Raw genomic sequence first — 16,778 nt, 5'->3', positions numbered from 1 at the left:
AAAAGGGGGGGGGGGGAGGAGGAATCAGTGGCGCCCTTATTTCTTGATGTAAATAACTAAATTGGGGCCCTAAGAACTAACCATTAGTCCTGGAGGATCTATGACATGCAAGCTAAAGTTAGTAAGAGAAAAAAGTAAATCAGAGCGTCGAGAAATAAGGGCGCCACTGAGTGCTATGTTGAACATGTGAACCACATACCTTTGTAGCCTAACTAACTCGCTTGTAATTTCATTCAGTGCTCTGTGGATACGGACATTCGTTATGACATCCACAGCTTCGAGAGATTCGATGAGAGTGAGAAGAAATGTCGATCTTTTTCAGTCCCATGCTTTAACGCATAATTTTAACGCATAATTAAAGTTTTTAGTGATGACAAAAGAATAATGGTGTCATCGTGACACTATAATAGATAATGTTATGCTAACCCGCTATCATACGTAACTTCATTGATTCGCATCTCACTTCTCATTCCGCGTTTCTCTTTCGTGAGCACACTGACGCTCATCTTTGGACAACCAGCTGGAGTGCCTTGATTGAGAGAAAAAAATCCCAACTGCTTGTTCTTTCCCCAAATCTCAACTACTGAGCTATAACTGATAAGTTTTTGATTATGCTGAAGAAAATGAGAATGCAGTATTGATATTGGCCGTTCTTCATCTACTACGGAAACGTGCACACGTGAACGTGTTTTTACCTCACGTTTACGTAATTGTACTACTGTTCATCATAGTGTTTGGACATGGCTTGAACCAAATTAGACGTGTGCTACGATGTCACTTCCTAAACGTGTCATGGTAGCATTACTCCGTCTACTCCCCTTATTTCTGCTACCTAAAAAAAGTAACTAACTTTGGGCCTGCGACACGAATGTTCAACATTTATTTAATAAGTATTCATCAAATTAGTCTAGGATATAAGTCTTGATGTGGTTCTGGTCTCAACTATGATCAACGTTAACCGGAGAGAGTGCTTATTGGAAAAAAATTGGGAATAAAATATTCTAGAAATGCTCATTGGAAGTTGCGACGTGAACTCTGTATCGTGTGCCTGCTGGGCACACGATACAGAGTTGGGTATGCCTCGGGTCCGCTCCAAGGAAGAGTGGCAGAAAGCGCTGGATAGGGCCCTAGGCCGACTAGCTATATCCGGAGGGGCTCGCGCCACGATGGCAGCCTATCCCCTGCTAATCATTCGTGTTCGCGCCCAGGGTCTCATCCCTCAGCCCCAATTCCCCCTCCAGGGGCCTCGGGGCTTCCCGTTGATCCCACGCCCCCAACCCTAGGGACTGCGAATGCGATTCGGTAGAATGTGATTCTCATATGCGGTTTACTCAAACAATGACAATACATGACAATAACAATACCACGACATCAAAAGGATATATCAATGCAGGCCTGCCAATTCGATACGTAGTTGCAGTTCTCGACCATAAGGTGGGTGATGGATGCAGTTTGAAGCCCAGGGAAGCCAGCTGTGGCTAGTGGTTGATGGTGATTGAAAGTGCTTGAAGATGGTGGAAGACGGCGCCGGATGGTGGAAGATGGTACCGACAGATGACACCGTAATACATTCCCGATGGCAATGTTTCCCGCGTGCCGCGTGAGAAATGGTGCGGTGTGGCTGAGAAAGTCGTCCGAGTACGACACTGTGCATCGAAATGACAAGTGCTTTTCTATGCGATCTAGTCAATTATTGACAAAATAAACAACACGAGGACGCGAAGCAAATATTTTGAAAAATAAAAAGTTCGAGTTTTCTCTAAGGGAGCCTAGAATGTTTTTAGATGAACCTTTATTTGCCTTCGCTGTCTTTAGAGGGCTAAACAGAGTTTGACTGGAACAGTGCTACCTTGAATTGTTGCATACCCACCATTTCCTTGATCGATTGCGCTATGCGATAGTTGAGAGCAACTGCATGATAGCCCTTTAATGTGACCTCACTCAATACGAATGTGAAAAACAGTAACAGTACAAGCTCTATCTGAGATGATAGATTCACATGATAACAATTTGGAAACATATGGCCTTAGTTGAGCTCGCATTAGAACGCTTTCACCAAGGAATGTTTGAATTGCAACATTTTCGGGTGGTCTGGGATTTATTTCGCATAATCGGGAGGACTAGCAATAGATCAGCAATTAGCACTAGTAATGGCGATCTGCTTCATGAGCAGAATTGAAGAACCTGTGCTGTCGCATACACCAATTATATTGCATATACATCCATGACTATTGCAGGATCCGAAATGAACGGATGTTTCCGATTACTCAACCAACACTCATATTACATGAGACTAACACTAGAAACGACAAGAAAAGGCTAGCTCCCTTATCTCAACGGACGTATAAATAGTTTGAATGGAATTATTAGAGTAAAGTGGTATTGCAAAGTTGGAAGAACATCGTATTGCATGTCCGATCTGCACATCTGACTGCAGTTAACCGTAATATGTTTAAAACCGCTAAAGAAGTGTGCACTACCAACGAAGAACGGCAGGAATCACGAAGACTAGCCCCCAACATAGTATGTGCTAACGGTCAGGAAGCGCTTTCGATTCTTGGAAGAAACCCCCAGTGAATCATAGGAATGAATATTTGTCGATAACGAATGAGTGACTTGCCACTTGTACCTGTCTGTGATCCCACGGATCTCTCCCACTAGTGGGATCACAGCGGGTTATTTAGGACGTGGATCCCCAGGTGGCCGATAGGAGGCTAACATCAGACCAAAGCGACCTTGTGCGTGCCTCGAGAGGCGGGCGGTTTTAGAAGACAGCCATCGAAGATCTGATGATGCGAACAAAGAAGATTAACCAAGAGACGACGCTATCCACTGAACCATATGTGAAACTGGAGAAGAATTGTTCTTTGGAATATGCGACAGTAGAGCAGGTGGTGGAGCTGGTGTCCTGCTCAGCATGAGTATGGCAAAAAAAAACCATACTGTCTAAAAGATCATTGTTGGTGATCTGAGTGATAAAAATGGGCAGAGGAGAACGCCTGAGGAACTTTATATCAGAACCCATACCCTTCAATGGAACGAAAAGGGGGGTGTAGTGTAGCAGATAAAGGTTCCGCTTCCTGCACGATCGATCGGAGGTCCGAATCCGCACTAGTGCTCAAACAAGCCGTTATCAAGCAGCAAGGAACATCTCTGCACAAGTAACCGGACAAGACGAAACGGCTATGTGAATAAAATCAATAGTTGTCACTCTCATTTCGATAAGATAACTAGAACTGTCCGGAACTCCACTTGATAGTCTAAGCTTTTGGTTTCATTTTAATCTGTATGCTAATTTCCCTTCTTTCTTGACACTAATTGACTAACTGTTGTTAATTAAACCAGGCTATTTTCTTTCACTGTCAAATATTCCAAAAATGACAGTACTTAAATTTATCACGTAAGCAGAAAGTCGCATAAGAAAAGTAGTACAAAATCGATTCAAATTGTTGAAGATCATGTGTATTCGCGGAATAGTTCGCAATAGTTCGCGTAGTTTTCGAATAATCGACCTCAAACTTTCGATAGAATGCTACCACTGGAATGATGAAAAGGTCTAAAAAGAGGAAGTGTATACCTATAAGAAAAGCCGCAGAAGACAGTAGATCAGTAGGCTTTGAAACATTATGCACTGCACAACTCGCAACTCTGCATGAACCATATTTATTTCCACCATTTTTGTCTTCATATCTCGAAATTCGAATTATTTCTCAAAGATTGGGTAACACTACGGTCACAACCTTAGTACTGAGAATATTAGACACACATTCAAATTAACTGGAAGGGAATGCATATTTTGTGCAAATGGGTACTATTAGAATATTCTATATAAATAACAGGAACAGTTTTGACTTTTAGAAGATATGTGTGAAAGTGATATCGGAAAGGAGACTCATTAGATGTTCGAAGATGGAAAAACCGATTTCCAAAAAAAAAAGTTGTGAACAAATGAAAACTACAACGAAAGCTTTTTTTTTGCAGAGAGACCATCATAGTGGTTTTCCTATATAACAGATGAATGGAGTAGAAGAAACCAAAGCGATTCAACTATGCGTTCATGCCAATCGAATTAATCCGTTTCAAACATCGGATATTCGGATATTCATTCACGTGCTTAGAGCAGCAGGCTATTGCTGACAGATATTTTACTACTATTATTGTTTCTTTTTGTTCGCAGTATATAGTAAGGTTCTTAGCTGTTTCTTGCAAATATTAAAAAAGAAATTTTGAATTATTGGTAGACATTAGGAAAATTTTTAGCTTAAAAGTTTCTTTCTCCTCTAAGTAAACAAGGAGATAGACAGAATACCAATATTTTATATCATCTATGTCAACTCCATACCGTAGTAATTATTTTGCCATTCGTTAATTTATACACATACATCCGTGTAAAGGTGTTTGCTTGTTTTCAGACCAAGCGACAGTATTAGCGATCGCATTGCAGATTTTTTTCAAGATTTTTTAGAACGGTTTATTTCTCTCCGTTACAAATGCAGAAGGACTGTCGAAATTTCATTGCTGTGCTGACGGTTTCCATTGTGGTGTCACTCATAAATTTAGTGGTTTTCAGACAACTGTTTCTAACTGTGTCCACGCCCTTAAGCGATGTAAATAGGTAGGAGATTTACACCATGAGAACTAGATAAAACATTTTTATGTACAAAAGATGATATTTAATTTATATCCCTGCAAACTAACCAAAGTGAGCAAATAATTTTTATATTTCTCGACAGATACATATTTTATTCTTTGGGTGGGTCAGTCACGAACGATTCTTTTTAAATAAATGTTTTTCCGAAGTAGCCTTATGCATCAACGGTGAGCGCTGCAGTGATTCCACAACGTTTTTTCATTGTTCTTGAACTCACCTACGCACTTATTTTCAAGCACTCATTTCTTAAAGATATTTTTGAAACTCCACGGATCTCCTTCACTAGAGGGATCACAGACGGTTAGTCCGGCTAAAAGCCCGCAATCAAGTGACTGGGAGGTGCAAGGGAGGCGGTTTGGAGTCGCCTCCAACAAATAAGCTTCACATGTCCACTCCGGGAGAACGGAAGTTCTCCCAAACGCTCATGGGACTATAGGCTTGCAACCTGCCCAAGGGTTTTAAAATTCTTTGCATGTCACAGTAATAGAAGAGAGTCTCCTGATTCCGAAGGAAAGCCTGGTACGATAACGCCAGGAAGGGCGGGGTTGCAGGAGTCATATAGACTACCGAAACGGAAAAGGACTAGGATGACGATCTGTACTTACAACGCACGTACGCTTGCATCGGAAGCTGCCATCGAAGATTTGATGATGCAAGCCAAGAAGATCAAGTACGACGTCATCGGACAGACCGAGACGAGACGACGTCACCCTCTCAACGCCGTATATGAAACTGGAGAAGAACTGTTCTTAGGAACATGCGACAGTAGAGGTGTTGGTGGAGTTGGCGTCCTCGTAAACACGAGTATGGCAAAGAACATCGACTCTTTCGAACAACTTACGACCCGAATCGGACGTCTGCAGATGAGAAGATGTGGTCCAACACCAGCTTTGACTATCTTCGTCGCTTACGCTCCAACATCAAGCTACGATGAAGAAGTCGAAGCTTTCTATAGGGACCTGGAGAAGTTCTACCGAGAAGATCATGCCTTCTACAAGGTCATAATTGGCGATTCCAAAGTTGGCCCAAGAAGAACGCCGAAGGAACTTCACATCGGGACCCACGGCCTACAATAGAGCGACAGGGGGAGAGGCTCTCCGAGTTCACCATGACGACTAAGACCATCCATGGGAACTCGCAATTCCAGAAGCCCTCCTCTTTACGCTGGACGTGGGAGTCACCCGGTGGAGGATACCGCAATGAAATAGACCACATCATCGTCAATAAAAGGTTCTGCCTGACGGACGTCGCTGTTGCACCAAAGTTTCCTACGGGATCGGACCATCGCCTCCGAGGAAGATTTTCCTTCACAAGGAGAGCATAGAAAGCCGCCAAGTTCAGAGGGAGTAGTCCTAGAACTATCATCAACTGGGATCTCTTCGCTACGTTAGCCGGCTTTTGGGAAGATTCCGCAATGGACAACATCGGCGAGGGATATGATCGGCTCGTTGAATACCTTCACGACGCGCGAAGAAGGCTGAGAGATCTAAAATCACCAAGAGACGCCTGTCTCTTGAAACTCTTGAGCTGATACGCCAGCGTGGAGCAGCACGAGCCGCAGGGAACGAAGAACTCACGTCCGTGCTCGCAAGGCTTTGCAGAGAGTCGATAAAGGAACCCGTTAAAGAGAGAGGCAAGCACCAGCAGAAGTGCTGGCTGAAGCTGCAGAGGCGGCGGAAAGCATCCGCTATGCTCGTCGAGACTTCGCCAGCTGCAAGACAAGGATGTCTGATCTCCGGAACCCGAAGGGAACCACCATTGCATCGAGAAGGGAGATGGAGAAAATCATCTACGACTTCTATTCTGATCTTTTCGACAGCCATGTCCACTTGCCTCCTCACCATCTGAAGAAAGACGGACATGTCATTCCAGAGGTTCTTTTGTCCGAAATACGACATGTTATCACGTCGATAAGAAATCGGACGGCACCCGGTCCCGACAGAATAATACCAGAACAACTGAAGAACCTTCCGCCAGTACTCATCAACACCCTGGCGAGGTTCTTTACACGTTACCTGTCGGAATGTAAGGTTCCTAAACAGTGGAAGACCAGCAAGACCGTGTTGTTGTATAAAAAGGGAGATCCACATCACACATGACATCGGCAACTATCGCCCAATCTGCTCAATCTGTTCGTCATCTACAAGCTCTTTACAAGAGTGATAATGCCTTAAGAGGTTTGAAAAAGTCTTGGATGAAGGACAGAAATGCGAGAAAGCAAGGTTTTGAAAAGGATACAGCACGATTGACCACATTCACACTGTTTCGAAAAATCGAGGTATCACGAGAGTACAAGATGCCGCTCTGTCTCACCTACATCGACTTAAAGAAGGCCTTCGACTCAGTTGAGACGGAAGCGGTCATGAAAGCCTTGAACAACCAAAGCGTCCGTACTCAGTATATTAAAGGTACTTCGAGAGCTGTACAGTAACTTCACGACCACTCTACAAGAATATCATCATTGACGTAAAGAGAGGGGTCCGACAGGGTGATCCAATCTCACCCAAAATATTCACAGCCACCCTCGAGAACGCTATGCGAAAGTTGGAATGGGACGACATGGTAGTGAAGGTCGACGGTCAGCAGCTACACCATTTGCGCTTTGCTGATGACATCGTACTGATAATACCTGCATCAGCCAAGCGAAACGAATGCTGACCGAATTCGACGAAACATGTGGATGCATCGGTCTTCAGCTGAATCTACAAAAGACGATGTTCATGCGAAACGGATGGGTCTCGGATGCCCCATTCACGCTCAACAGAATGAACATATCCGAATGCACCAGCTACGTTTATCTGGGTCGGGAACTGAACATGATGAACGACCTGACCTCCGAGCTGGCCAGGAGGAGACGAGCGGCGTGGAGAGCGTATAAGAGCATCGAGGATGTACAGGAAAAGACCAGGAACACCCGGCTCCGTGCTCACCTCTTCAACACCACCGTTCTTCCTGCTTTGACCTATGCTTCGGAAACCTGAGCATTTCGCAAACAGGAAGAAAACGCGGTGAGCTTCATTGAACGCACAATTGGGAGAGTGATGCTAGGGGTATCCCGTTTCACGCAAGTGAAGGACGGGATTCGAAGTTCTCTCCTACGTCAGCGGTCAAAGATTAGAGACACCGCCGCGTTTGCCAAGGAAAGTAAAATAAGGTGAGCCAGAAACGTGATGCGCTTTAACGAAAACCGTTGGACCAGAGCCGTAAGCGACTGGGTTCCCCGCGATATTGAGCGCACTACAGGAAGACCGCCAACAAGGTCAGATTTCTTCACGAAGTCCTTCAAAGAAACGTATGATGCACTTCGTGTCTCACGCGAAAGGAGGAACCACTTGGCTACTCTGGCACGCGATCGGGACAAATGGATGAATTACTGGCGCCCGCTCGACCAGTTCGAAGATCAACGGGAGTCAGGGTGATCAAGGTGATTTTTCAAACTAGTTATAGCGTGTTACATATTTTGCGAGCCTTTATTCAGGTTTTTTGAATTTCTAAAAGTATTTTTTGAATTATACTCATTTGCTATATATTATAGGTATTTTTAAATACTATTATTTATTTTTTATTGTTTATGTTCAATTTGTTTCTGTAACTTTTATTCAGGTATTTTAAGTATCCGGAACGAAAAGATATGGGACACTGCCCACCGCATTTTGGTAAAGTCAGTGTGTTTGTCGCATATTCTGGACAAACTGGACAGCAGTAAATTGATGAACGAATTTCAAAACTACTCAACTGATCCTCCAAATAACCCTTAACTTTTTGAGGATATACGCCTTTGCCCAGAAAACGTTGCAATGCTATTTAAAAGGCACCAACTACACATTGTTTCTTGTGGATCTTGACAGTGACCCAATAATACAGGAGAGATGCAAAGCGCACGGAAATGTAATAATAGAAACGCTTTAGAATCTTCGTATCATAAACTGGATTCTTTTTTAAAACTTTATATTACTGTTATTTTCAGGTTTTCTACAAAAAACACTGTGCTGCAGCACTCTACCTTCCGAAAACAGACTGGATGCTTGTGATCGATGCTGACACAGGTGATACACAAAGTTCAAGAGGAACGGGCAAAATCTTCCTTGGAAAAAATGCAATACTTTGCAAACTTGACGGACTTTTTGTCAGCGTTTGGTTTGTTCTCTTGTTCTTCAAATTAACTTCACATCGTCACAAAAAAAAAAAAAACTCTGAAAAACAACTTATGAGGTTAGAAACGTTGCAATGCTATTTAAAAGGCACAAACCACACATTGTTTCTTGTGGATCTTGACAGTGAAAAACAATTTATGAGGTTAGAATGTTGTTGCTAACATTGTTCAATCAATAGTTTCCACGTCGATTGGTAGGCGGAGAGGTGGAGTAACATTGTTCACGGAGGACTTAATGCCTGGGGCCAAAATAATACGTTCGCCCGCGTCTGTATGGAATAGTAAGTAACAACAGTATTGTTTAACCACATCCTTAATGGAAACCAATCCTCCCTGAGCAACTACAAAAGTCAAAATGAGATTTTTTAAAACAACCTCTGAACAGAGTTATGGATAATATTGAGACACTGAAAGGCTGAAGGAGGTTGGTATTGTCTTGAATAGAAAATTATTATCTTCTTTCCTACTAAAAGTCCATGTCTACTCCATTTCTATTCGAATCTATGCGAAATTATTTCAAGGCGTCATAAACCCCAACCATTGCATAGAGGAATGGATAGATGAACGAGTGAGCATCATCCTCTACGAACGTTTTTTTAATTTGGAATTCGCAGCTGGCAACTACATAGTAAGTATTTTTGTCGCAATCCGCAAGAAAGAGACTGATATCATGTTCCAGTAGTTCATAATCAGGTCAAGAACACGATGTTCGGCAACAATTTTCTGCGTAAATGGTCAGAATACGAATTCAAACAACCAAAATCTTATAACGGATACGATCAAGGGGGACTCATGGTAATCGTGTTTGATTTGAAATCCTTTTCCCATAGGACAAAAATGAAGTTCGCGAAAACAAGACGGCAAGTATTTATGGAAATCTCAATTTAGATGCTACTTCTCGAGTCATTGATTCCTGAAGCGGTAAAGGAACAAAACATTTGCCATCACTATTGGAAGAAAGCGTCGAACTATTCGACATATATGGCAACTGTCATGTGCGTGAGATTATCATTGGGAGCAACGACTGTATGGCCTGGAAAAGTCCGTTTTTATAGAAGAACTAAGGTTTTTACGCGCGATGGTTGGAGTACCGATCAAAAGTGAGGCATTTGTTGGTTTCACCTATATTCATTAAAGGAAATCCTCTCAGCTTCGTTACTCCTCAATAATGCTCAATGAGAAAGCTTTTCCCACGTAAAATGATAGGAAAACAACTTCGTCGTGAATCTAAGTTGGCACCCATGGAGACACACATACGAAATTACTTCACATCAGATTTTAATGCACATACTGTACTCTTTGGGTGTTACCTGTTGTGGTCATGACCATCCTTTTCGACTTTTTACTACTCTATAAAAGTTCTGATAAGTTCTGGGTAGTTTAGTGGGAAGAAGCCAAAGTCCATAGCTTCGATACCATATCTTCCAGATTTGATTTCGGTGCTTGTTCTGGAATATGTTTTGCCACATTATAGCCTTTGAAACACGATATGGGTGTTTTCAATTTACGAAACTTATATGCTTTTGATCTAGAAGGAGTCGACCACGGTTCGTAGAAAACTCAAAACTGCTCGAATTAATTTCGAATTCATTGTTGATTTTGTTAGAGCTTTCTGACACAATTACTTGTGCAGATGGTCAGATGAGGACTTCATGTTTCATGGATGGAAAACCACCAATAACCTCACTTGGGTCACCGTTTTCGAAAGCAAAATTGACTTTAATCTATGCGGAAAAGGCATTGTTGGTTGGAAATGGCACGAGGAAACCAAAATAACTTCAGCAGAAATGAGGTTACCTACCTGTTCTCTACTCATATTTGTTAGAAAAAATCAACAGACAGAAAATAACTTCCGACCAAATGGCTACCAATTTGATAAGCCCCTTTTTCAGAAGTATGTTTCTACAACAAGAAAAGCACTATCTCTCGCAATTTCCACAGGAGGGAAGAGTTAATCCACTTCTTGATGTTCTGAACATTCTATGATTTTCCAAACACAAAAAAGACTAAGTGAATTAGCCTCAATCTATTTTTCAAATAGATTTTCCCTTTTTTCACATAGGTTATGTGTTCTACTGTTTCTATTATTTTTAATTCTGTACAGAGAGGTCTGAACTAGTCGGATTAACGAGTATTTCATACCAGTGCATTTCTGAATAAGTAATATATTCTGAATAAGTCCAGTAATAGAGGCTGGTGCTATTCTAAAACCTATCTTAAGATTTATAATAAAATTACTTTGCCAAGTTGCTTAAAACGCTAGATAAAGGGCTAAGGTTTTTTTTTCGCTGTTCAGAACAGCATGACCAACGTTACGCCAATCTATGTATAATGTTGATATGCTATGTACTTCAGGAATGTTAGTTATTTATTGGAAAACAGCCATAGATTTGCCAAAAAAGAGAAACGAGAAGAAACAGAGCTCACTAGAACTTCGCCTAATTTTTTACAGCGTTTTTTTTTACAGCAAAGTTGACCCTTCACAGCACATTGCATGATAGGTCATTCCTCTGTTGCACAAGGTGAAAAGTTCTCACGCAGAATCATTTTCCCAACCCAGAAAGCTACAGCAGGTGAACTGCTACTAAGGTTTGAGTGACTCGCTTAAAGGCATCACCCCACGAATCTGAGGTGGTGCAGATTTCAGGTGGAGTATTCGTATACGGGATGGGAGACTATGGAGAGGGGAGTGATTCCGTCCATTTCTTCCTAATTGCCGTAAAAAGTTGGCCCTTTACAGCACATTGTGTGGTAGGTCATTCCTCTGCTGCACAAGGTGAAAAGTTCTCACGCAGAATCATTTTCCCAACCCAGAAAGCTACAGCAGGTGAACTGCTACTAAGGTTTGAGTGACTCGCTTAAAGGCATCACCCCACGAATCTGAGGTGGTGCAGATTTCAGGTGGAGTATTCGTATACGGGATGGGAGACTATGGAGAGGGGAGTGATTCCGTCCATTTCTTCCTAATTGCCGTAAAAAGTTGGCCCTTTACAGCACATTGTGTGGTAGGTCATTCCTCTGCTGCACAAGGTGAAAAGTTCTCACGCAGAATCCTTTTCCCAACCCAGAAAGCTACAGGCCCGTAAGATGCGGTGCCGCATGAGGCTGGCGCGCTCCAGTCCAGCTCCTTGTAGAAAATAGTGCGCCAGAACGCCTAAAGCCGTATCTTCCTGGCCGTTTTTCACGGCAACTAGGAAGAAATGGGCGGAACCACACCCATCACCATAATCTACTATCCCGTATACGAATACTTCACCTGAAATCCGCACCACCTCAGATTCGTGGGGCGATGCCTTTAACAAGAAATAGTCAATTAGCGTCAAGAAAGAAGGGAAAGATTAACATATAGATTAAAACGAAACCAAAAGGTTAGACTGAAGAAAAAACCCTAAACGTTACATAGAAGTGAACTGATTAACCTCAATCTTACTGTGTTCGATGTTAGAGATCAAGCTTGCTCGTGGTTTCAGAAACAATGAAACTTTAGGCCTTGCTCATACTTAGAGTATTGAAGACATTCAATTTGGATAGCCTGTTTTCGAATATCTCTGAGCTTGGGCTAGACATAACTTCAGACGGAAGTAAATTAATCCAAAGGGAAGCTTGGCAGGAAAAGGAATTGAGCATAGTTGAGAAGAATTTACGTCTGAGTTTAGAATAGTGCAATTTAAACCAACTGTACTCTTCCTTGTTGCTCCGATAATCGAATACTTGCTTCCCTCTAGTTTAACTCGCATTCGTAAGATACAAAAACTCAAAGTAAACCTTTGACTACTGGACCGTACATAAAACTCTCAATTCAGAGCGTTAAGTCCAATTCTATAGGAATCATATAGTGTAAAGAGTATATAATAGAGTATATATATATATATATATATATATATTTATATATATATATATATATACGCAATATATATATATATATATATATATATATATATATATATATATGCTGACCAAGCTTTTCATCCCTTCAGGGTCCATAAGTTGGTACCAGACTTGTCTGAGAGGATAAAAACACTGAAATGGGACATCGGCTAGCCCTCGCAAGTTATTGTATAGGCCAGCTACAACTTTAACGTTACAACCTCAAACAATTCTGAGTTGAACTGAACGTGATGGAGCATCCCAAGCGAATTGATTAACGCTAGACACATACCTTATAAGATATAAAACCTTAGAAATCTTCGAAGCTTCTAAAGGGATATCTTCAATATTGAATATGTCATCGGTGAAAAATCGTGAAAAGCATAAAAAGAAGTGAACCCGTCTAAGAAGATGACTTTGTCACCAGCTGTTTTCGAATTATTCTCATCTTTATTTTAGGCACATCCTACGAGAACGCGAGTTATTCTACCTCTCAAGATTCCCTAAGCACGCTAGAGCAATTCCACTATTTGATGACATTAAAATAAAGTAGCAGTCATTTCCAGGGTGATCAAACAGTTTATGAGTTCGTTAGTTTAATTCTCTTTTGCTGAGGAAACTTTTCCAAAAAGAGAAAGAAAAAAAGCAAACTTAATCTGATGATCGTGGATAAGGTGGTTTTGGAAGAAAAAAGTTAACTAGAACGAATTTGTCGAGTACAAAGTTGGCGTGTGTTTGTATATGTGCAACCAAAAACATGCACTGATTGCACATTCGCTTTCAGAAAACAAAAACGTTTTCGCAGTAATGATGAGAATTTGAGAAATTTGTTATTCTTCATATGAGTAGGCCATCTTAAATTCTCATTTCTCGCCAAATTTTTACTGTATGCAAATTAGATACACAAAACCTACGTAGTACTTCATGAAAAATAATTTTTGAACAGAATTTTAATGCTCGGCACCATTTGAGTGTCAGCAATAGTGAGCTGCTAGTGAAAGAATAAGGATGTGTTCTCAAATTGACATGACTCGCTTTTATTTCAACCGAATAAAAACGGAGACTAATACTATGCAGATAAGAATTCATTCGAATATGAAATACGTGTGTGGCATCAACCTCTTCGGGATCTGTAGCCCATTTCGCCAACTCCAACAAAGGCTTTGTGACGAGACAAAGACAGGCCCGCTCTTCCTGCTCGTTCAAATCGGCCAGTACGTGGTGGGCAAGGACAATATTGACCATCTCCACCTGGCATACCAGATGTACCAGGCGCTCCGGGCATCCCATCCGGACCAGGTGCTCCCGTACGTCCAGGAGGTCCCATCGGACCTGGTGGCCCAGGCATTGCTGCAGCAGAAGCGCCGCTTATTCCAGGTGGGCCAGAAGGACCAATTGGTCCTGGGGGTCCAGCAGGCCCTGGTAGACCGACTGAGCGCTGTCCAGAAGTTCCCGGTCGGCCTGGTGCTCCCGGAGATCCAGGCATTCCTGGTGCGCCAGCATCTCCCATTGGTCCTGGTGGTCCTGGCGGCCCTTGGCCTCCACCCACTGAAGCCCTACCCGGCATTCCATCAGGTCCAGGTGGACCTGGTGGTCCATCCAGTCCAGGGATTCCAGGTGGTCCAGGAGGACATTTGATACATCCACCGGCACCACCACCACCATAACTGATTGAGATACCATCATTTCCACGTTGTCCTGGTACACCTGGTCTACCATCCTCTCCAGGTATTCCTGGAGCTCCTGGTGGGCCAGGCGGTCCTACAGGACATGATGTTGGCGCCGTTCCACAGTTGCAATGTGGTGGCCACTGGCGGCGTTTGCGAGAGATACCAGCAACGATAGCCCTCCTCTCTCTGGCAGCCTGTTCGTACGACGGTCTCATTTCATGCCAAGCGGAGTTTGCTAGATCCTAAAAAACGTGTCTACTCCAGACGATAAGAATGTCTATCACAACGATAGGCAGAGCTTACGATCACCTTGAAGTCCGAGAGTTCTTCAATGGCATCGTCGTAGAAGTTGTTGATGTCGTTAACGAGATAGAGGAGGGTGAAGATAGTAAACAGTGTGGTGACGGCTGTGATGCCGGCTACTCCGGTAACCACCGTTGTCGCAGTCATTCTGAAATCCAGGACTGAAGGGTGGAAGAATTTACTTCAGGTGGACTTCAGAATTTTTTCTATAAGACAGTAGGTGCTTGTTCTTTCACCAAAACGTTACATATGTCTATCTATCGCGATCACTCAGCTGTCAGTGAGGGTCAGTTCAGTTTTTGTTCTCTTTACTAGTATTTTTGAAGAGAAAGGTATGCATTAACTGCGCCCAAAATATCTTCTACCAAAGCTCGCAATTTACGAGTAATTATACCAAATTTCACTGGAGACCCAGAGCTGAAGGAAAAGTTCGTGCGTTACGACGGAAGCATTGAGATCATCCATCGGTTGTAGGTCTTTGGGCACCCGGTAAAATCTACACCGTGATTTTTTTAAAGAAATTAGCAAAGACTTACCGGAAAAGAATGCCGGTTGATGTTACATGTTTGTGTTGGCGGTGCGCAGTCTTTTATACAGCCAAGATTACGTTCATTTTACAACTACTCTTCTAAAACTGATTTTTTTGAGAATCTACACACCAGTATTTTGTGTAAGTCTTCCGCCTACTCCATTGTTGTTTCTTTTGGTGTAATACTCCGCGTGGAACCGTTTTCAACAAAATAATATGAAGCAAATTAACCTTTTCGAAACATCGTACTCTGAGTGTATTTTTTTTTAGATATTACAACTACCAATACACATTTGCTTCTTAACATTAGTGCAAGATTTATCATGTTTCAAAATACTTAGCTTGTTCTACTCCTATTGTTATTCTTTCCTAGTACTTCTCAGAACGATTGACAGAAACGTATACAAGAAAAGACTGTCAGGTAATTATACTAGCATGAATTTGTATGTAAATAATCCAAAAATCATTTAAACGATTTGAAAATCGCTGCATGCAAAACAAAAATAACCCATGCAGTCCCATGCAAAATCCGGATGTTTTAGAAAACGAAAAAATCTAAGGAACTTTCCGTTAATGCCGTAGCGGAAAACAAGCAAAAATCGCAACAACTTTGGAAAAAAATTCAAAATTTTCGGATTCTTAAAACTAACGGACAAATGTTTGAAATTTATCCCGAGTTCAATATAATGAAGGCACAGATTTGGTAGGGATTTGTGTAACTATTCTACAATTTTAAAAGCAACGAATATTTATAAATGTAGGAATCGTATGGATTCGTGAGGTTTTGTAGGCAAGCAGCCGGGTCCCACCAATTTTTAAAAGAATTGAAGAAGAATAAAAGAAGTCGAAAGTATTCTCTTAACTCATCTTTTCAATTCCTGATCACTTTGCTATGAATCCATCTTCTTTTCTTTTCTTCAATTCTACTTTTTAATACGAATCATTGCGCTTGCAGAAAGCGGTTAGGTTTTCATCACAATTCTGGAACTGGAACCGTAGCAATGATGGCCTTACATCACTGATGCTGACAGGAAAACGTAACACTTCCTAGAACCAACAACAAATGCAGTGTTGACAAAACAGATCCCATTCCAGTGTTCATTTTTCTACGTAGCACATGAAGTTTAATCTCTTTTATTTTCTTGGAAAATGTTAAAGTTAGAAACACCGTTATATAGTGCATAATCAGCTGAATCCACGGCATACTCCTAAAACCAATGGAAAGTCTGCTTCCGATAAATATCACTGATGATGTGCTCAACTGCTAAAGTTCTAGCTTTAAAATGTTGCGTATGTGCTACATTTTGCCAAATTATTGGAATAGAAGACGAAAAGCTGCTTGAAAAAAGTTCCTTTTTCTGAATGTTTTTCTTAATCAGTGGTATATCCCCAAACGGGTCAGTCCTGACACAGTAATAATCAGTCCCTTTAAAGTGGTAATAGGAGCATGGCTGTATCTTGCACGCCAACATAAAGTCTTATTTCTCAGTCTTGTTTTTTTTCGTACAACCGCGAAAACGCTTGTATGAAAATATGCGGGGTCAGGATCGGTCAGCATCCAATTTTCCGATCCAAATAGTTCCTCCATGAACCCTCAAACCGAAG

General features: G+C 41.8%; 7 protein-coding genes across 9 annotated transcripts; 5 read left to right on the top strand and 2 right to left on the bottom strand.

Moving 5' to 3' along the window:
• Positions 1 to 4,057: 4,057 nt before the first annotated feature.
• RB195_020962 (uncharacterized protein) lies at positions 4,058 to 5,727 on the top strand (the record flags this gene model as incomplete). Its single annotated transcript, XM_064189534.1, has 3 exons — positions 4,058 to 4,188; positions 4,466 to 4,615; positions 5,133 to 5,727. 3 exons carry the CDS (start codon positions 4,058 to 4,060, stop codon positions 5,725 to 5,727), a joined length of 876 nt encoding a protein of 291 aa, XP_064045414.1.
• RB195_020961 (uncharacterized protein) lies at positions 5,239 to 5,727 on the top strand (the record flags this gene model as incomplete). Its single annotated transcript, XM_064189533.1, has 1 exon — positions 5,239 to 5,727. The coding sequence occupies one exon, from the start codon at positions 5,239 to 5,241 to the stop codon at positions 5,725 to 5,727; it is 489 nt and encodes a 162-aa protein (XP_064045415.1).
• Positions 5,728 to 6,033: 306 nt separating this feature from the next.
• RB195_020960 (uncharacterized protein) lies at positions 6,034 to 6,495 on the bottom strand (the record flags this gene model as incomplete). The annotated part of the gene is made up of 1 exon (XM_064189532.1): positions 6,034 to 6,495. The coding sequence occupies one exon, from the start codon at positions 6,493 to 6,495 to the stop codon at positions 6,034 to 6,036; it is 462 nt and encodes a 153-aa protein (XP_064045413.1).
• Positions 6,496 to 6,746: 251 nt separating this feature from the next.
• RB195_020959 (uncharacterized protein) lies at positions 6,747 to 7,082 on the top strand (the record flags this gene model as incomplete). Its single annotated transcript, XM_064189531.1, has 1 exon — positions 6,747 to 7,082. The coding sequence occupies one exon, from the start codon at positions 6,747 to 6,749 to the stop codon at positions 7,080 to 7,082; it is 336 nt and encodes a 111-aa protein (XP_064045412.1).
• Positions 7,083 to 7,302: 220 nt separating this feature from the next.
• On the top strand, positions 7,303 to 7,632 carry RB195_020958 (uncharacterized protein; the record flags this gene model as incomplete). Its single annotated transcript, XM_064189530.1, has 1 exon — positions 7,303 to 7,632. The coding sequence occupies one exon, from the start codon at positions 7,303 to 7,305 to the stop codon at positions 7,630 to 7,632; it is 330 nt and encodes a 109-aa protein (XP_064045411.1).
• Positions 7,633 to 7,692: 60 nt separating this feature from the next.
• Positions 7,693 to 10,790, top strand: RB195_020957 (uncharacterized protein; the record flags this gene model as incomplete). 3 transcript variants are annotated; one of them, XM_064189527.1, is made up of 10 exons in its annotated part: positions 7,693 to 7,805; positions 8,255 to 8,353; positions 8,419 to 8,539; positions 8,619 to 8,697; positions 8,984 to 9,085; positions 9,326 to 9,432; positions 9,498 to 9,599; positions 9,693 to 9,904; positions 10,438 to 10,596; positions 10,697 to 10,790. In XM_064189527.1, 10 exons carry the CDS (start codon positions 7,693 to 7,695, stop codon positions 10,788 to 10,790), a joined length of 1,188 nt encoding a protein of 395 aa, XP_064045408.1. The 3 variants fall into 3 exon arrangements, with proteins under 3 accessions (XP_064045408.1, XP_064045410.1, XP_064045409.1); XM_064189529.1 differs by lacking the exon at positions 7,693 to 7,805 and adding an exon at positions 7,822 to 8,066 and having other exon boundaries at positions 8,619 to 8,788; positions 9,003 to 9,085; XM_064189528.1 differs by lacking the exons at positions 7,693 to 7,805; positions 8,984 to 9,085 and adding an exon at positions 7,822 to 8,066.
• Positions 10,791 to 13,785: 2,995 nt separating this feature from the next.
• On the bottom strand, positions 13,786 to 14,791 carry RB195_020956 (uncharacterized protein; the record flags this gene model as incomplete). The annotated part of the gene is made up of 2 exons (XM_013439806.2): positions 13,786 to 14,583; positions 14,651 to 14,791. The coding sequence occupies 2 exons, from the start codon at positions 14,789 to 14,791 to the stop codon at positions 13,786 to 13,788; spliced, it is 939 nt and encodes a 312-aa protein (XP_013295260.2).
• Between the last annotated feature and the right edge of the window lie 1,987 nt (positions 14,792 to 16,778).

The sequence above is a fragment of the Necator americanus genome, chromosome II (assembly GCF_031761385.1).
Source record: "Necator americanus strain Aroian chromosome II, whole genome shotgun sequence".
Classification (NCBI taxonomy): Eukaryota; Metazoa; Nematoda; class Chromadorea; order Rhabditida; family Ancylostomatidae; genus Necator; species Necator americanus.
Note: the sequence above shows the minus strand (reverse complement) of the source record. Positions and strands in the feature narration are given on the sequence as shown.